Source organism: Molothrus ater, chromosome 4 (assembly GCF_012460135.2).
Source record: "Molothrus ater isolate BHLD 08-10-18 breed brown headed cowbird chromosome 4, BPBGC_Mater_1.1, whole genome shotgun sequence".
Classification (NCBI taxonomy): Eukaryota; Metazoa; Chordata; class Aves; order Passeriformes; family Icteridae; genus Molothrus; species Molothrus ater.
The window spans coordinates 58,430,869-58,452,460 of record NC_050481.2 but is presented as its reverse complement, the minus strand read 5'-3'; the positions used below and the strand labels follow the sequence as shown (position 1 = coordinate 58,452,460).

Below are 21,592 nucleotides of genomic sequence, written 5' to 3'. Positions count from 1 at the left end.
AAAAAAAGTTCTATGTACATGCTCACCATCATTTTCGGTGAAATTAAGAAAAATACTATTTACACAATCTCTTCTAACACCCAAGATGGAAACCAGAAATAAATTAGTGGCACAACCAATGAAGGGTGGTCACTTCCAAAACAATTGCTCTTTCTCTCAATTCCTTGGTATAGCACTGGTCTGTTCTACCAACATCTACACAACAAGAAAGGGCACACTGAACAGAGATTCTGAGTCTCAGAGACCTAGTTTAACCCACACCAAGCTCTCACGTGCTCTGAGCTGCATCACCTGCCTTGAGGACACTGTGCAAAAAACATCAAGCACAAGTGCATTGCTTCAGCTATGTGATTTGGTGGACAGTAACACAGTTAGTAATAATAAATCTTCCATGATTTTTTTTTGCCCCTGAGATGACTTTCAGAATTTTCTATACACACAAAATTACCTTTTGCAAATAAGTCTGTTGAAAAGATCTGACATAAACAAAACAAATCATTTAACTGAGTAAGACTCCTTTAGTCTATATTCACAGTAGCAATGGATGCCTCTTCTTGAATCACTGTCGAGGATAAACACTCCATCTTCTGAATGATCAGTGTGCAGCAGCAGTGAAAGGGATAATTCAAATTTATATTGAAACTAAAAATGAACTATTGAAACTACTTCTTTTGTTAGTAGATATTTAGGCAGAGATTTCCTGTTAATGTTTTCTAGTCATCTTCAGATTTACTTTTGTTTTTAAACAGTAAGCTATGAAAAGTACAATCAGTATATATAGTGGAGTGCTGAGGTAATTAATGACTTAATTAAAAAGCTGAAATAAAGATTCTGTCATAATTAGAAATTATAAATGTATCAATTATAAAATGAATTGATTTTGGTAGTCTCCTTGTGCAAAGACATATTTTATCAGATGCACATTTTACCAGATGCACATTTTACTAAGTGTAGTATTATGATTTTTTTTCTTCTGTTTCTAGCATAAAAAGCTTGTATTTTCACACTTAAAACAAAAAAATATACCAAAGATTTAACACAAACTATAAAGAGAATCAGGACTCACTGCATTTGTAACAGCAGCATTGTTAGACTTTACAGAAAAACTATTATCTTAAAAAATTAGGCAGTTCACTGCACAAGATTCATCAAAGACCTTAACAAGTGATTCCATTTGTGGACTATACTTCCATGTACTTGGCCATGGTCTTGCTATGCAATAACATTAAAGTAAAGTAAACTTTCTTGTCAACAGTAATATTAAGGAGACAGATACAAGACTGTTTTATGGGAATGACAAACTCATTAGGCATGAGACAGAAATCAAGCAAAACAATACAAAATTATTTAATTTGACTGATAGTGTCAACTGAAAAAGAACCTTTTCTTTCATACGCTTCCAAATAAAACAAATAACCCAGTTAGCTCAGAGTCAAAAGATTGTTCAAAAATGTACTCTGCAAAGCATCTGGTACAAATGTCAGAATGTTCAAATTTCAATGGAGCTGCAAAGGGAATGTCTCTCATGGCTCAGGACTCATATTAAAATCTTTTATTGCAACAGGATCTTGTCACATTATTTACCAATTGTTGGAAAATTCTATATTGATGGTCTATAGATGTGACTCCACCTGGAATGAAGAAATATACTTAACTACAGGCTGACAGCAAACAGAGATTTAGCTGGTCTCAGTTTTCACACTGATGTATAAGCCAGATCATTTCCATTAAAATCTGTACCTCAAACTGAAAATCAGATGAGAAACCACTGTAATTTAATAAGAATAATACACATTCATACAAAGATCTACTTTTCATGCAACTAAGGGAGTCAAAAAAGGGCCTGCAGCACTCTGAGTTCTCAACAGTTGTGAAGTAAAATATAACTGCTGCATCTTGAAAAAAAACTACAGACATCTACAAGTTTGGGGTTTTTCCTTACTTACAGAATCTCCTGTCTTGGCTGACACAAAATGGCTACTGAAGTTGTTTTCCTGACAAAATCGCTGGTGCTTGTCAGCTTTCACTGTGCGAATATGCTCCAAGTCAACTAAAAATAAGTTGAAGAAATGAAAAATTATTACACTGGAGCCTGTTTAGTTACTGACCTTAGAAATTATTCACTGGCAACACATCAGATATAATACTTTCCTTTACAGGTAGATGCAAATGCAAGTTTCTTTCTCTCTATAATCATTTGCTAAAATAAAAGCAATTAATTATATCAGACTAATTTTATTTGCAAAACTAAAATGAAACCACAACTAAAATTTTATGGTCAAATGCAACTAATTCATATCTCAAAGTACAAATTTATTTCTGGATACACTCAAATATTTTGTAATAACTTTGCTGCTAGCTACATACTAAAACAAGACAGAACTAATAATCCATATTCTGTTTGCAAGCAAGATGCATTTTGGGGATTCCAGTGTAACCTGAAGACTTATACAAAATAAATTCACCAGGCACATCTGAATCGACATATTTTTCCAAAGTAAAAATGTAAATAAGTTATAAAGAATTTTATTGCTGAACATGGCAAAGGAAAAACATTCTCTGTAATAAAAAAATTGACTGAGTAAAAGCAGTGATGCTTAGTTACTTACATATGAGACTTTCAATTCCACAAAGGTGTGGTTGAGAAAAGTAAAATGCATATTTCAGGACACATACATATTTTTATTTTTATCACTTTACAACCATTGGAAGCAGAGTAAAGCTTTCAAATGGTATTTTATGCTGAAAAGCACTGGTTGCTTCCAAAATCTCACAGAACTCAAGTCTTGTGCAGGTTTTATTGTGTACATTCCAGTTTCTCCAATCTGATCCTCAGGTAATTGGAAACTATATTGAACAGTTTCTCTTTTTTTTATTGCATTACAGTTCCTATAAGGGTGTTGACTCAATGTAGTCAAATTATAAGGCAAATATATTCAGAAGGATTTAAGGACAAGCAAGCTCTTTGAGTTAATACAGGAAAAAAAAACTTCAACTGATTTCCTGAGGAAGGGACCCAACTGACTTGTAAAAACTTGTAAATTTGCAAATCTAGTAAGCCTGTATAATAGTGTTATTTGATTATCAGCTGAAAAAATGCTCTCCTACTACATAAAAGGCTTTATTTTTAAATGATATTGGAGGTCTTTAATTTGTAGGCTCTGGAGATTTTCTCTTGGAGATTTTTAGCCTAACAGGGGATTCCTACACCCCATTTATACTGCTTACCTTGGTTAATGTGGAGTTTTTGACACGTATTACTGTTCCTTGCACATCAGTAAGGCCTTGTTTGTAAGAACAGGCCTAAAATCATCCAGTTACCACAGACATTAATTTCTGAAGGACTAAAATACTAAGCTATTAACACTAATGTTTCTAGTATAGTTTCTATAGTTTTTCCATAATACTAAATGTCCACTACATAATAAAGTTTCATTTAAAAAGGGAACAACAAATATGTTTACTAAAATAAAGCCTGTAGTCAATAACAATTTTGTTAAAAACCCATGCATTTAATTTTTTTCTCTGAAAAATAACTACCAAGATGAAAGATAGACTCTTTTGAAATGCCTTTAAGAATAAAATACAGCATACTGCCTAAAACATTTCATTATTAACTATTATTTTTATGCTTCATATATTAGTTTTAAGTGCAGCTTGGAAAAAACAACAGTGAGATTACTCTTTTGGGAAAAATAAAAATGTGTTTTCTTTATTTTCATTTCATGAACTTTTAAAGGAACTTAAACCCCACTTCCAGATTTCACTCATTATACTTCTCTGATTATACCTGAACTCCAAAAACCTACACACAATTACAACAGAACTAAATAAATAGATAAATAGACAGCATTTCCACTATATTCCTTTAAAAGACCATGACATGCTTACATAAATTCATAAAAACAAGTTCACTAGTTACAATCTCTCTCAAACTCTCTTTCCCAGGAAGGAAAGAATAGAGAGTGTAGAAAGAAAACAACAGGCTAAAAGGTTGATGGATTTCCAGGAAAAAAATGCCACAGGCATATTGGAAATCATCCTCAAATGCCTCTTACTTCCTATGAAGAAACATCAATAATAATATATGGTCAGTAGAGTATATCCTTTACTACAGAAGAGAAATTAAAGCACACAAGATCATAGAAACAAACAGACTGAAAGTGAAAAATCAAGATGTAATTATGTTTTTGAACTTTGTGTACTTCTCAGTACTTCTCCCCAGTCTCAAGTACTTCACTTTCTGCCTCCTGAATTTTGGGCTGTCTCCTCTGAACTGTAGAGGCACTGTCACGCCTGGGAACTGCCAGGTGACAGTCCATGTGTGCATTCAGAGCCCACAGAAAATGCCAGGTGATTCATGTTATGTTAGTTCTTGGTGAAAAATGGTGCATTTTTAGCACAAGAAGAGTTTCAAGAGTTCATAAATATTCAACTACCCAAAACTGCAGTTTGAAGTCAATGAAGGACAATGACCCAAAGTCCAATTCCTTTGCATTGCCCATGGGCCAAGGGCACAATCATAGAGTTACTGAAGATCAGCTAAAGACAGTGAGCAGTTACCCTCCAGTCCTTTTTCTTTAACATCTGACATTGGTCAGCTCAACAGGCAGAATTCTTAGCACACCGGGAGATAAGTCTTGTCCAGCTTTTATTTAGACATAACAGCAAAAAGACTTTAGGGAGAGATTTGGAGGAGAAAAATGGTTTTCTCAAAAAGATGTTTATAAGGAATGCAGGGACTTTACAGACAGAAAACTAACAGCTGGCCAATGAGGGCTCATATGATGAGCCAATTAACAGCAGGAATAGGCATCTTGGGATGAAGAATGATACGAGAATGCAGTTAAGCCATGAAAAGTTTAACAGCAAAGACAAATAAGTTTTGGATAGAAAGAAAGCGAATAAGATACATAAATACCATTTGATTTTATAAACCTGGAAAATGATCTTGCAGAATATTCTAAATGACTAGATAACACAGCAATGGCCAAGAAAAAGGAATTATTGAAATTTAGATACAAAATGAGAACTTTTTCACTCTGGTAATGGCTATGCTAGGCCATATCTAACAAAGGTCTCAAAGAAGGAATCTGCAAGATTTGGCCACACATCAAACACAAACATTTAGAGAAAAGCCCAAAGTGAAGTTTACGTGCCAGATGGTACAGTCATCTTCTTCATCTTTATGGAATGAGAAAGGGGGTAACAGCAGGGCAAAATTAATAGCTTCATTTTTACCAAGTAGAATACAAACTGATGGCTAGAGATTCACAATGGGGTGAATAAAGAAGACAAAAGGACACAAGACACAAGAGAAGTAGAAAGAGATTTAACTATTTGAAAATAGTGACACTCTACAGCACACAAATATTACAAACCAGTATTTTTGATTGAGTGCTTGAATACAAACTCTCCTATCTGCATTAAAGTATGTTTTCTGATCATGAAAAGCTAAGGCAAGCCCAAGATGTATAAATGTTGGAGAATGCAGTGAGAGTATTCCTTTGATCTACCATTTCAAAAATTCTAAATGTCTTAAAAATGGGATCAACAGGCAGAAAGGGCAGTTCAAAGTATACATTATGAAAGCAATAGTTAAAATGTCAAAGGAGTACATTGCTAATTCCCTGGCTAGAATGGAACCACTTAATATATTTGCACTAAATGGAATACTTACCTGAAAACTTGTATCAAGAGAAGCAGAGGGACATCATGAGCAATGGGGGAAAGAGAGGGAGATAGTATTGTTCCCCTGACCAGCCTGATGAGGACAGGAAAAGGGGGCTCAGCAGCCTCCAAAGTCCCTTTCAAAGAAAAGGCATCCACAATATAGGCTGTTGCAGTTTTGATCATTTTTATGCCTGAAATACACAGTAAAAGCCTCAAGTGACAACTACAAAAAATACATGGCTGCCAGATATTCTCCAAAATTTATCTCCATTGCCTGGCTTATCCTCTAAAGAGCCCATCTTGTTGATTCTCTAAAACAAGAGTAAACATTCATCTTTAAGCTTTTTTAGTATGAAGAGTCCTTTCCATTACACTAGTAAGATAAAGTGCTGTTCCATAACAGGCTGATACACATCTGTATGTACAGGTATCTCATAAAGATACCAGAACAACAAAAACAGATTAGAAACTTTGAGAATTCAGCTGCAGCTCTCAGCAAGGCAAACAGACCCAATGAAAATCTCTGAGCAAGCACAGGTCAACATCTACTGCTGCAAAAGTAGGTAAGACTTACTAAAATGCTTGCTTCTCATGAATTCCAGGGAGTTCCATTTTGATTTATAGGTGAGATTAAACAGAGATCTAGTGAGGTGAAAAGAGAAAACAGAATCTAGGAGGAAAGTATTGAACTCCCACAGAAATCCCAAGGATACTCCCTCTAAGGCATTCCTGAAGACTTCTTGGAAGAAAACCAACTCTATCCCAGCCAAAACCAGCAAAGAAAAAAAAAAAGAAAAAAAAAAAAACCACACCTGTAAGAACAACACTGCAAGTGACATTTCAAAGAAGGACGAAAAAGTAAGATTAAGTTATAACCAGAGAGACTTCATTAGGTTATATCTTCAGGTGATCTATAAAAGGATTTTCAATAACTACCCTTCAAATTGCTATTATACATCAATTATTTGCAGTGAAAATCTCATGGACAATGCTAAATCAAAATGGAAAAGGAAACCATACTTTAAAATACTGCAAGGCAAGACACCTATCTTATGATTAAAAAATTCTGAGGAAACACTTGAGACAGCATAAATTCTTCTTCAAAGTCAAAAGTCTATATGAATTTACTTTAGAAATTAAGTCACTGAGATTTTAGTTTATTGGGCTGTGGCAAGGGAATGGAAAAACCTTTAAAAGTACTAGATAAAACACAAATGAGTGCTTTACAATCTACCCACACCCAGCCATTCAACAGCAATTCCATCTTGATTGAATAGTTCTGCTGCTTTTGGCTCTGAAACCCCTAATGGTAAATAAATTAATGTCAAAGTTGTTTCTCTTCCACTATTTAGATGCTTGTGTCATTCCATAAGCTAAAAAATGGCCTGCAATGAACCACACAGCACCAACCATGCACGCACTACCATTTCCATTCCACTACACCATATCTGATGTAGCAGCTTAAAAACTACTTGAACTCAACTGGTTCTCTAAAATCCAGGAGCTAGGACCAATATAATTAGCTCAGCAGTTTACTGTGAGGAGTAGAGTGCGATATCTAATCCCAGAACTGTATTGTCTTAAAATGAAGGTAATAATAAAATACATGTAACTATTTACCTAATACAACTGGTTCAAAGCCAGGAAGTACTTTAAAATATGTATAATCAGTCAGAAGAATGATGAGTGTTCTGGTTTTATAATCTTCAAAACTATGTAAGTAAATAATTGCACACACTCTACAAAGACAACAGAGCATCATTTGTGCAGAATGTTAAGGCTGCTACTCATTTTATTTATCTCTCTTTCCCCCAGGACTGCCAGTCTCTTCTTTCATGGGAGAAGAGCTCCATGTAAAATTCCAGGGGTTTTTTTAAGAAGGAAAACATCCATTTTCCATGAATCTTCCTTTCAGGTAATTTTGGAAGAAACACAAAAACTGTCTGTAACTTGTACAGGTACTTCCAAGCAGCTGAGAAACTAGTGACAGTACTTGCTGAGGACAGCATGGAGTATAACGCATGTGAAGCAAATCTGAGTGTTTGATACCTTGTTGGGACTTCCCCTGGATTGTGAGATCACACTGCAAACCATAAGCTGTTTTCAATGATTATACCAGTGATAATTAACTCATCCACTTTTGAAACCATATGTATGGAAAGAAACAAGAGACAGTTTAGAGTTTCAGTAAAGGGATGCCTCTCCACCCAATCTGACAATCTCTTGCTTTCAGACCTTGAATTGTAAAAACTGCAAAGGATTCAGTTGCAAAGGGGCAGTTCTCTTTAAGATGAACTTTTTTTTAATTGATAACAGTATTTTCCATTAAAACTGGTAGGAACACATAAATGAAGTTACAACTCTCTGATTTTTTACTTATCTTACATATTATAGCTATTTCATATTTCAATATAACTAAGAGTAGTTTTAAAGTTATGAGTAAACATCTTTATTAATCTATGGTACCACACAAAAATATGTTCTTTTATAGTATGCTGTGAAAAATGAAATATAAATCTTTCTGCAAAGTATTTGCAGCTGTGCACACAAGGTATACAATTACATAATGTTTAAATAATGAGCTATCACGATTAGCCCACACAGACATGACAAGTAAAATGCTTTAATAATTTATTAATTTGATTTACATGTGCTTAAAATTATGTACACATTTTCTCTTCTGAAAATACTCCAGGGTCATTAAAAAAGGGGTCTGTATATGACAATGTCTTTTTCATCCTATTTTTTGGTATAATTTCTGACTGATTTCTTAAGAACAAAGCTGGCTTGGGCACCTGAAAACTTAGCAGACTGAGGACAACACCACTGTTATGCAGCACTGTCCTCATGCAGTGCACACTGCTCAACAAGCACAGTCAGTTTAATTCCAGAACGTGACGGTTCCGCTTCCTCCGCGCGTAAGCAAACGTGTATGAAAAAGGGAATTAAAAGAGGGATTTCTCCAGGAGTGCCAAATATCCACTATTCTAAAAAATAAACCAGAAATCAAGCTGAACACTGACAACAACATTCTAGGCAAAAGGAATTACTTTCCAGTTTATCAGACCTCTGTCTCATAGCATGTCAACAGAGAATAGCTTAGCATGGCCCATTGCTCTGGCCAAAGGAACCCCCTTTCAAGCCTCTTCTGCCATAAGCAATATTATCTGGTTTTAATCCTAACTGTACCATCAAGCCAAAGAAAAAGTGAAATAAAAAAAAAGAGCAACAAAAAAACCATCACCCTAATATTTTTATTTCGTAGCTTTCCAGCAACCTCCTGCTCTCCCACTAAAACATGGAGCTATTTCTTTATGTCTTAGATTTTAAAAAGTATTTCAATAGGTTACTTAGAACTTCAAGCAACTGCACTTTCATTTTCTATTTGGACACAAGGGTTCTTTCTCTGTAAATAAAAAGCATCTAATATCTAATTATTATTATCCAATATAATCCTATTTATACAGAAAATAACAATAACTTAACTTGCCAACAAACTGGTCTGAAGCACTACCAGACTTTGGATATCAGCTAGCTTTTTGAAAATCTGTTTTGATTTGGTACTTCTAAATTACTACAGCACACATTCTCAAATATTCAATCCCAAATGTTAGAGTGCAAACTGCAGCTTTTCATAGTTAATTTTTTGTTAATACTTTCAATCTTTTTCTCACACTAAAATTGTGTAACTGCCAAGAAAAGAAAACTCTTTCATGGAAGGTCTGAAAACTATGCCCCTACTCTGATTTAAGGAAGCTCAAAAGGAAATATAAATATAGTTCCAGTACAGATTTTCTCAGTAATTTTTTTAGGTTATCAAGAAAACATCTAGAGTGTTGATCTGGTTATACTCATGTCAGACAAACTACATGTCACATTAACTACCTCCAGGAAGTTATTCCAAACACAAAATAAACTGTTTATGCCACTTCTCAGATAGATAGCATGACAGATTGTTATTAATTGAAGACAGATGAAATACATTAATTTGATTGCAAGCATGTGTTTACTTTCTCACTGTCATGAACACTCTACTGCTGATGCTTTCCTATGAGGACATAGTAACAAATCAAATGTTGTATTAGAAGTCTTGCTAAGGCAGAGTAATAGGTGGTGCTGCACTTTAATACTTTAAAAACTACACTTAACATTTCCAGCTACAACAGGAAATCACAATCATTTCAGAAAGCAAAAAAATAGCTCAAAAACTCTTGTAATTTACACAAAACACTGTAACACTTCCTCCTCTAAAAAAAATAGAACTATCAGCAAATATGCTTCTCAATTACAATAAAGAAAAATACAGCCTTCCAAATGACAAATCCATGATTTGAGTGCCTTCCAAAAGACAAATTCCTACAGACACAAGACATGAAAATGTAGGCCTAATATGGGAAAGGAAAGGTGAACAATTCCTAGGTGTCTGCTTAAAAACAGAAAGACATCATGCCTGTGAATGAGGTTTGCCTGGTTTTACGCACAACTCTCACACAGGCCTCCACTTATTTGTACAAAGCTTATGTGGAATTATCTTTCTTGTCCAAAAAAGGTCATACAAAGACACAAAATCTGAGCTTCTTGAAATAAGAATATTTCACACATTAAAATAAAATTGATGAGGTTGACAGTTTGTTCTAACACGGGAAATAATACAAAAGAATGTGTTTAGCATGACAAGTTCTCTGATTGGCATTTATGAAAGTAGCTGCAGTTATTACATTAACTTCTCTTTACAAAAAATATCCCATATTAAATGAGACTTTCAAATGCTGTTAAACAACAAACAATTACAGCACTTCTGCTAAAGCTCTAAAACACAACAGTTCTTGAGCATCTTAGGTTAATGAGGTTAACACTTGCAAGATTTAAAATAGGTTTCAACAGAAAACAAGAAGAGCAGTCAGAAGTAAATGCCTCCCTCTCAGTACACCAAGTGCAGTTAACTAAAGAGTGTGAAGGATTCTTGCCTAATAACAGGCATGTTTAATGCCTGGTAGATGGCAGGCCATTTTTAAGATGATGTTAACCTTTGCAAATACAAACAGCAGGCATATTTTCATCCAAAAGTAAAATTTCTTATGAAGGAAAAACAATACACCCAAGTTTCTTTTCAAAACTAGGATGACAGATGACTGGCTTACACAGCTTAAAGAGACAGTTAAAGAGAAAATAAGATTTTTTTTTCCCAGCTAGACATTTCCCATTTTCATTTTTAATAAATTCTTGGCAGAACTTCTTGCAACCATTTCTCATTTGGCTGAATGGACTAACACTATACTGACAGCTGGAATCTGATCTCTTCTGTTCGGTACCTGTACCACTTACCCCTACCCCTAATGCTGACATTTTTGGAAACAAGTATTCAGAAAAGATTATATCATTAAACTAATACAAATTTGAGTCACCTTGAATATTATTTTAGGATTAAAACATAACTGGAAGTACTCTACTTTTTTTTTATTTTTGAGAGGGTAAGGTCACAGAAAGCAAGAGAGGTGGAGGAAAGGCACTGTTGACTGTGTTCTTCCCACCCTGCAACTCAAGTGGCCAAGTAACACTGAAGATCTATTGACGCAGCAGACAGTGAACTCAGAACACATCAATCAAGGCACAAGGAGTATGGATGTGGTGCACACACCTCTGGGCAGATGATTTCATGATGCATCTGTTTACTGCAGTGTACAGACCTAAACAAACACATCCTTAGGGTAAGCCCAATAAACCAAGAGGGGCTGTGAATGAAAAAAAACAAGAAACACTTTTGTGCATTCTGGTATGGAGAATGAACAGCCTGCTCCAGCAAATTAATGCTACTCTCTCAAAAGTATCATGTCACAAGACTTTGATGTTCCCTAATTTCACACCTATGGTTAATTAGTTTTCACTTTCCACACAGAAACATGTCCTAAGTTACAAGCTACTCCTGGAGAGAAGACAATTTGTTCACTGTTGCTTTTTATCCAGTCTGTCAGATTCTTATATGGCCCTAGTGCCAATTTACAAGCCCTTGACAATTAGTAACAGATCATTTGCTGACTAATTTGCTTCCCAGTAAATTAGACAAGTACCATTCTTGTTTTTACAAAGGGAAAATTAAACACATATGAAAAGATAAATTTATCTAAGATCCCTTGCTAAGACCACAGGGAATTTCACTGAGCCATCAATTTACTTGTGTACTAAGTCATCTTTCATCTTCTTTTACACTTGTGTTCAGGCTTCCTAATCTTTGTGCCAATGAGAAATTTAAGTTATAAAGTTAAGTTAAATGTGTTAATCTAGACTCAACATCTTTATGAGTGCCTATTTCCTAAAGACAAGGAGAAATGAGAAAAAGCCTAGGACAGGAGAACACAACCCAGCTGAATTTATCTTCCTATATTAGTTCAATTATAAAAATCACAGGGCAGGCATAGTGACCAGCACAGGACAGGAACACAGCTGAAAATGTTTACTGAATGATGCTGAGAAAGCAAAGCAAAGAAAAATAAGCTGTGTTCACACAAACCGTAATCCCCAATGCTCAATACCATGTAGATTAATTCCAGTCCCCACAGGAATACTAAAACACCAACGTTTAGACAAGGATGTTTAATTAAATTATAAATTATACAGCAATAGCATTAGTGTAACCATTTCTGAGAAAAAGAAATTCTGTTAATGAAGAACCATAACTCAGATACAGTAGACCATGAAAATATGTAATAATTCTTTTGCATCTCTGAAGCTCTAGTTGCTGCATTTCTTCTCACATTCTTAAAATTTTCTGTAATATATATAGTCTTTCACTTTTTGATCCAGCATCCTTCATAAACACAGTAATTAGGCATATACATTGAAAAAAAATTAAGTTTCAAGTGAGACATCATGTTCTAATTGCTAACATTTTAGCAATACCAACAAGAAAAAAAATTATACCACTTAGAATCATTTTCCCTCACCAGTCTAAGACTACCCTTTACAGAGCAACATATAAGAAACACAGAAACATTTGATTCATAATATTTTGAGAGTATTTTCAATGCTGCAATGGCTGCACTATATTTTTAAAATGTTCATATGCACTACTATGGACAAGTTCATTTCTATGTGCCTAACTTCAAAAAGCACATTTCTCTTTAGATTAGACATTACTGGGTTTGATAGTAGTTTCCAAAGTTCCCTGTAATGAACTTCAATGACTGCCCCAGCATTTTAAAACAAGACTTGCTGACAGAAAAAAAAGAAACTCTTCTCTGATTCAATATGAAACTGGTTTTTATCAGGATTACTGAAAGTCAAAAAAAATGCTTAGATTGATTTAGCTGAGCTACTAGTGACAAACTGCTAGGCTTAATAGCTTTTTTCAAAAATAAATTTCCTCCTTATATAATTCAAGTTATGTTTTAGGACAGAGGTTGAAAAGGGTAAAAACCAAGTTTTCCTACTAATCCAAATAGAGATGTCCATTGTTTTGGTTGAATTTAACAATTCCAAAAGGTCAACAGAGTGTAAAAAAAAGATATTATAGTAATGCAATTCCTGAAATTCTAAGTTGAATGAATATTATTTTAAATGTTCTTTAGTGCATTATTGAAGACATGAAGTTGCAGTGTACTAAATATTCAGAAGATGGTGCTAGTCCAATATATCCACAAGCCATATGTGGATCAGCTTTTCTTCATCTCTTTCAAAATCTTCTCTAGTTTTCATGTATCTACTACATCATCAGAGAATTTATCAATATCAGGACAAAGTACAGTCATCATCATTTAAGTACTATGAGGACTTCTAAATGATACCATTCTAAAATTCAATGATGATTTACATGATTGACAGGCATAAAATATAAAGCTCACTATAATTTCACAAATTCAGGATCTTGCAATCTTTATGGAAACTTAGACAACATTTCTTACATTCTCCCTTCAGTCACTCACATTTGTTTCCTTCTGCAGACACAGTTTCAAGACCTACTGATGCCAGCACCAAAGTTTGGAAAGTCTCACCTGTCCCACTCCTGGCTCTTCATCCCCACCTTCATGCCAGAGTGTAACTATTCCCTCCTCACCTACTTAGGAGGCCATGCAGCTCCTGTGAGCTTACAAAGCTCAGTGAGCTGATCCATGTTAAAAATAGCCATTTCTTTTTGGCTGCTCTGTTTAACCCAGATCAGGTCTCAGATCCGATTTCCCATGGAGCAGCAATGGTAACTTCAAGCTGCAAACGTGCTTCAGCACAAGGCCAACCAATTGTGGAACTGCAGCCTCCTTGAGCTTGCAAGGGCTGAATTCCTTCTCAGCACTGAAAAGGGCTGGCAAGTTAACAAAGTCAGTCTCATTACTGCATATGAAAAACTAATTTTTTCATATTATTAAAGGCAGATATCTATTTATTAAGATATGAGATGCAGCCTGTAGCTCTAGATAGGAATCAAAACTAATTCCAACTGCCCTCCCCCCCACCAAACCCCTACAAAATCTCGCAACCAATTTACAGTTCTGCCTATTATTTAAACATTATACAGCCCCTTCCCTAAGTACAGTTGGACAAATACTTTCTTCAAAAAAAAAAAGTAAATCTGGACATACTAAAACATCAAAAAACAGTCTTATCCTTACCTAGCAGTTCCTAAAACAGTGTTTTCCAAATAATGCATAGGAACATATCTCAGAGTAATCTATTTCATGAAGCCATAGAAATGAACTATTAATACCAAACTTACTTCTATAAAAAGCATTCCCCTAAAAAAAAAAAAACCAATTCCTCAGAGGGCCCATGCCAGCATTCTGGATGGCTACTGCTGCATCCATCTACACAGACTGTTTCCACAGGTATGCTTCTGTTGACACCAGGCCAGCAGCTGTGCTTGGCTGTCCTCTCCAGTGTGATGCTTTTATCCAATACTCTGAATTACTTGCTCCTACCAGAGCCAACCCAGGTTAACTCCAGGGCCCTTCCATGCCTGATTCCTTTGTGGTTCCAGGAGATGTAAGAAGGAGTTGGAGACACTTAGTGCTTCTCCTACATACCCCTCTGGGAACTCTCCCACAACAAAAATTATAAATGAACATGAAATCATTCACTGGGATATAAAAGCAAGCCTTAAATGTTCAAAGATCAGGCCAAGTCAGTATTACTGTTATTATAATAAACCTCCAGCATTAAGCAATTCCAAACATCAGTTCTTCTTCCAAAATTTTTCAATGTAGAGACAAGATTGGCACATATCTGAGAGAAATTACTCAGTTACTAGGCAATTTATTACTGCTTAACTGTTCCATGTGTATCAAATCCTGTTTAACAGCAGCCCAGTTTTTCCTCCATTTGGAAGTTTTGGTAACTAATTATTACTAAGCCAAACTGATTTCAACCGGCAGTTAAAAAATTAATAGTCCAACTGAACTTTATATTAAATGACTTTTTATAAGGAAAAAAGTGAGGCTGCTTAGTAAATAAATATAACATACTTCAATTAACTACAGAAGAAATTAAACCCGAGCACATTCAGATCAATGATAGTAAATTTATCAGCTAATTCTTAAACTGAGCCACAGCATTTCAAAGACTACAAAGAACTGAATTCAAACTACTTTTACTTAACAATATGATGATTTCAGAGCAGACAGTAGAAATCCTACACATTTGCCAACTCACATACTTCATTATCACAATCTAGTCATGCAGGTAAAAAAACCTCTCTGAATTTTAATCAATACATCAGTTAATTCATCACTGTCTTGAAGAACTTTTCTTACCTCTGAGCAGAGTGAGTATACAGCTCATTTCTCCCTGACATAAATTTCTATCATAATGTGAACGTGTGGTCCAGAACTTCATTAGCTTAACAGAAAGCTATTATTGACTCAGATATTGAGGAAAAGCTACAAAAGCCTTTTCCCAAAAAATTTAAAACATCAAATAGTGGACACACTAAGAGGGATTATATTAATATTGTAACTTTACTGTATTAACCAGTCTCAGATGAGCAGAGGGAACCAAGTCATCAGGCTAGCTACAAGGGACTGAACAAAAATCATTAACAACCTTGTCCAAGACTTTAAAAGCTATATAATGCATAAAGAAACCAAGGGAATAAGAAAATTACTTTATACACAATTTGTTACAAATGAGGGTCCATACTCTTATCAAAGCTAACCCAGCCATCTGCCTTTCCAAAGCAATCCAATTCCCTCTTATTATTTCTCTCTCACACACAAACAGAAAAAAAATAAAATTAACCAAACCAATCTCATACCAAAAAGACTTTCATCAAGAAAGTAGATGGTTCAGCAGAAGAGGTAGGCCTGGAATCAGTTAGAAAAGTGATAGTTTCTTTAGTAGTTTAAGCTGCCATAATTGCAAATCAAAGGGATGATCCTGGCTTTTCCTGGGCTACTGGCTGAGCACTTCCAAAGCTTCTCAAGTGATAGCACCACTGCAGAAGGAAAGGAATCCACATGTTCATTCAAAGAAGAACTCCTCTTTGTTCTGCTCATTTGATGCTGGATTAGTGAACAAAACCATGCAGTGCTACCATGACTGCAGAGGACAAAAGTCAAAGTAGGTGAAGTCAATCACAAAACCACCTCAGACCAGGCTGTGTTGTGGGAAATACATCACTGAGAACTGCTAAATTTGAACACAATGTATGCACTCTCATAAGTTTTTGTCAGGATTCATTTTGATTTGAAAATATTAAGTAAGTTAGGGTTCAGCTGGAAATTCTTTTTGTAAACATTTTGACATTTCTTTCTAAAACTTCCTAAAACCAAAGCTGATTTTAAGAGTTTCTGCTTCATTCCATTTTTAACTTAGAGAAATCAGCTACATCTGAGTTAAAGCAGAACTTAGTTGCTGAAAGTGTATTTTCCCAGACTATTTGGTCAGTCATGACCTCAAACAGTGAAACAAACCCAATCTATTTTTTATAGTTTGAATTCCTCAAGGATCAGTAGAACTTCCTTTGCTAGGTTTGGAAAAGGAAAGGAGAATTTGCATCAAGAAGCTAACAAGTCCCTGGCAAATAACCCCAAGATATTATCTACTAAAATTTTAGCACAGCCCTGCTGATGACCTAATTTCTTTGTGACTTAGAATACTCCTCCTCTTCTAATATACATTAAGAGTTTCCACAGGCACAATTTCCATGGGTGAAGTGTTCTAAATTAGGATAGTAAATAAACATTTTTAGCTAATGGTTAAACATTTGTTTAGGCCATCACTTTGACCACTCTTTGACAAATTTATGTCAACATCAAAATTCCATTTAAAACATATTAATAAAAAATATATTAAAAGAACATGTTAGATTCTTAGAACCTTTCAGTATCACAATTTTCTTTAATGTAGTCTAGGCAAGACACAGGGTTTTCAGAAGAGTCTGTGAGATTCACACAGCTGAACTGGTTAAGTGCAGATACTTTAAAGAAGGACCTTGAAGGCCTAAAATTAACCAGGGACTACTGAGTACTCAGTATTTCTCTTTGTTCCCCAGACTTCTTAATTACTTTATCCAAAGGCAATTGTATTGAAAAATAAATAAGACTGTGGAGCAACCACCAGAATCCAGATCACATTCTCTCACCTGCACTGTTCCAACAACCCAGCTACAAAGTAATACACACAAATATAGCTACACAACCTAAGGCACTGAGGTCAAAATTGCAAGGATGTGTGGAGGTGTTTTGTTCACTGTCCCAGAAGGTTTTTTGGAGCTTGGAGTTGGGGAGAAGGAGTTGTAACAGCTTGAGAGAGTGAATATGGGGTTTTTTAAAGTCCGGTAGTTGAAGGTCTAACATAGTCCACTCCTTAACTTTCCTTAAAGAGCATTCAGCAGCAGGTACTGAGGCAGGAAAATAAGAAACAGTACAACTACAGTGATCACTCCTTGATACACACCCCACTTTGAGGCAGCCTGAGCTCCTCAGCCTGGCACTCCATCTCCAGGTTGCCAGGAATACAGCTGAAATGTTTTATAGCCACTGGTGGGTCAGCCCTTCACAAGTCTCTGTGTTCCTTTCTGAAGCCATGTGCACTTCTGGCTTCTACAATGAATAGGACTTCAACAGTTTAGTTGCTCACAATGTGAAAAAGTAATTTATTCTGTTTATTTTAAGCTTGCTGCTTAAACAAAAGGCATGAGATTTCCTTGGGTTTGTATTGAAAAGATGCCATGTAATTGTTCTCGACCCTCTTTTCATGGTTTTATATACCTGTTTGTCTTTTTCTGACTTCTAGGAAACTCAATCTATTTTGCTCTTCCTCATATAAAAGCTTTTTCATTCCTCTGGTCATCACTGCTCTCCTTTGTAAACTGGGATAATCAAAATTTTTCTCAGTTCCTGAGGATAATTCTGAGATTCATACCCAAAATTCTAATCCCAGTCTTATCAGAGCTTTGCAGTTTGACACCAGGGATACACATTGTGTTAGAAGGAAATGACTCACTTGGCGTTTTGCTTGTCCTACTTGTTTCTTCTTTTCATTTCAGAAATGACAGTAGGAAATTTGTGGGGAATTCAAGCTAAACATAAAAATGAGATATCCAACAAACTGGAAGTGATAAAAAAGCTTTTTGGGTTCTTACTTTCTAATAATATGAAGTCAAAACATACTCAGACATATAAGGAGAAAACAATGACCAATTAACCTAAAAAGAATTTACATTGCAACCCAACTCATCTTCACCATCTGCCCATGCAAAGCCAACAAGGGCATATTTCAAAGACAGATGTGTTAAATGAATGCCACACCAAGCCTTTGAACATGAAATATTTGGCTGCACACCTCAGGCCACACAGTTGAGAGCAAAAGTGATACTGAAGGTATTTCCACAAGTGTGGAAACCCCAACACAGCAAAGCAACAAGTATCAAGACCAGTGACAGCACCAGTTATGACAGGCTGTATTCTGCTAAGATTACAAGCCAACATTAAAATTACAACCTCAATTAAAAATTAAAAAAAAAGAAAATTTCAGCTTTGAAGAAACTTCAGTAGCATCTCTGCTGCCACACAAAACATTCAATGACCACACCTGAGATGCTCCCCAACTGTCTGAAGACAATTCCACATCCAGATGCATGCTCTGATCAAGCACTGACACAGTAAACTCAAGCAAAGTCAACTCAGTATGGCCCTGCCATGGGGTAACCTGGTGGGACAAGTCACACCTGCTCCAAGTGCCACCAGACCTCTGGAAGGCTTTGCAGTGACCATGTATCACTTATGGAATAGACCAGCCACGACAGGACAAAAAAAAATTGCTCAAACAAATCCCAGAGATATGTACACATGGATATTGGGTCATAGAGCATTTTACACTCTAGCCCCACAACCCCCAATATCAGTAAAGACAAAATATTCTTGAAGGAACGACTCTTTGCTTTTTCTCTTTCAGAAGGTGGACTGAACAAGGAAAAGTCTAAATCTTGCCTCTTTCCTTTAAATATTCCACATCAGATAAACTCTCTGCCTGTTTCTGTCCAACTGATTTTAATCAGATTTAGTAACCTGGACTAAAGAAGAGAAATCCTATTACTTCAAAATACTTAAATCATGAGCAGGACTATAATGCTTGCAAAATATGGCACAAGGGAAGTATTATGCTCAGTCTTGGAACTTGGGAATTTCAATGAACAAGATCCCTCATTAGAATCAAATGGGGACAGATGTACTTACACGTGGGTGGGCATGGGCGGACATCAGCCCCTCCAATCTCTCTAATGAGCAATTTCCTCAGATTCAAAGAAAAATTTCATAAAAAGTTAAAGAGAAATGGCAACTTGCCTCCTATTACCACTGGCCTAACTGCTTGGGCTGCTGGTTCTATAAAAAAGGTTTTTTTCAAAGAAAATTATTGTTAAAACCATTTGGCTGAAAGTGAAGAGCTATTGAAAAGTACATTCAAACTGGCAGCTTGCTCTTAAAATTCCCCCCACCACTTTTATAAGTATCGTTTTGCTTGTGGCTTTTAACAGCTGTTCACACACGTCTAAGCTAGATGTGAACTTTTATTTTCCCAAAACTAAATGGGAAGCTTTAAACAGCATTTGATTTAATTTTTTTTTAATTAAAAGCGGAGGTTAAAAGGACTGTGGAAATGGATGATGCAGCTGTGCTGATGCTAGGGAAAATAATTCCAGAACAAGAAGTGAGGTAGAGTAAACACACAAAATAAGTTTCCCTACACTAAGTGCACACCACACTCAAGTGATTTTATTAGCTAAAGAGAAGTTAACTCTATGTTTCTTCAGAAACATTTTGCAAAATAAACTAAATTGTGTTTTGCAAATATAATAGAATTGTGATGTCTACTATGCTTTTCCCTCGGACCAATCCTAAAATTAATTCCAGAATGAAGTGGTTTCACAGGTTCCAATGTTATTCACAAATTCATTAGAAACTCAAAAAAACTCAGACACTCAAGTCAGAACTAGCTCATTAATATTGCCATATCTTTACTGGCTTGGTTATCAAAATAATTGAAGTTCCCCTACATTTAGACATCCTCTTTGGAAGAATTAAACATTAGAGTCACACTTGCAATGATACTGAGAGACTGAAAGATGAAAGCAGGCATTCCTAGGGGCACTTTTTAAAGTACCAAAGCAACTGGGCAGCTAGGCAATGGTTTAAGCCCAATTGAATACCCCACCAGACAGCAGGCTACACTTTTAAGCACCAGCATACTCACAAAAATTCTGCCTTCTTGGCCTAATTACTTAATACGCAGCACTAAATACAAAATTCTAACAAAAAGCCCACAGAAAGAATAAAAATAGCAAAGCTTATTTCTACTTGTACATGTTAAGTACAAAAGCACACTATGACAATATAACAATTCCGGATATTAACACATATTTAAAGGTCCATTCTACTAAAGTTCTTACAAAAAACATAAAAGCAGCTCTAAGGCAGAAAATGCACAGGATTATGAAGGAAATGCCACATTAATTCATGTGGATTATGCACCCTGTAGACTGTAACAGCTCCAAAAGAAATCTTCTTCAGTACACTAGTAGAGCTACTACTTAAACCAAAAGAATTTAGTAGTTCATCTATCAAGTTTATTCAAACAAGCTGTTAGAACTTCTGTAAGACATCTAATAGAGTAAGAAAGTATGCAAAGTAAGGAAGAGAAGAGAAGAGAAGAGAAGAGAAGAGAAGAGAAGAGAAGAGAAGAGAAGAGAAGAGAAGAGAAGAGAAGAGAAGAGAAGAGAAGAGAAGAGAAGAGAAGAGAAGGAGGAAAAAAAGAAAAAGAAAAAGAAAAAGAAAAAGAAAAAGAAAAAGAAAAAGAAAAAGAAAAAGAAAAAGAAAAAGAAAAAGAAAAAGAAAAAGAAAAAGAAAAAGAAAAAGAAAAAGAAAAAGAAAAAGAAAAAGAAAAAGAACCAAAAGCGTGGTATATTGGGCTGATGACACAACACTTCCTGGTCATTTTTGGATGAAAAGAAAACCAACAACATTGAGAGCATTGCCTTTGCACCAAGCACAAGGGACAAGGTGTAAAGAGTATGAAGAAGATGAAAAAGTGGAATAAGAGAGACAAGTAATCCAGCCTGGACAGCAGAGCCTAACAGAGAGAGGCAGATGGAAAATTACAGTGATGCAGCCATTTGCTTGACTCCCTTGCTCACCCACATACAAAAGGGTCACTATAAATATGAAAATCTGAGCTAATCAAAACCGGAAATCCATAACATTCTAGTCAGGTCCAATAAAAAGTATTGCAACCTGGATCCCTTCCTTGGTTTCCTCCGGGACAATAGCCTCTGGGATATTGTCTTTGATGATACAAAGCCTTGATTTCTCTTGGGTTGTTAGTTCCTTGCTAAATCCAGGGCACAAATCAAGTCAAACAAATGAAACCCCAGTCACAGGTGAAACATTTTATGCAGGTGCATACAAATTAAATTTGTACATTTTAACAAATCAAAAGC

General features: G+C 35.5%; 1 protein-coding gene across 2 annotated transcripts in view; it reads right to left on the bottom strand.

Annotated features, from left to right (window-relative positions):
* RAB28 (RAB28, member RAS oncogene family) overlaps nucleotides 1-21,592 on the bottom strand; it is a 63,707-nt gene that overhangs the window by 7,738 nt on the left and 34,377 nt on the right. For both annotated transcript variants that reach the window (XM_036382655.2, XM_036382654.2), the window contains exon 5: nucleotides 1,947-2,050. In XM_036382655.2, coding sequence (XP_036238548.1) covers nucleotides 1,947-2,050 — 104 coding nt within the window. The remainder of the gene's footprint in view (nucleotides 1-1,946; nucleotides 2,051-21,592) is intronic.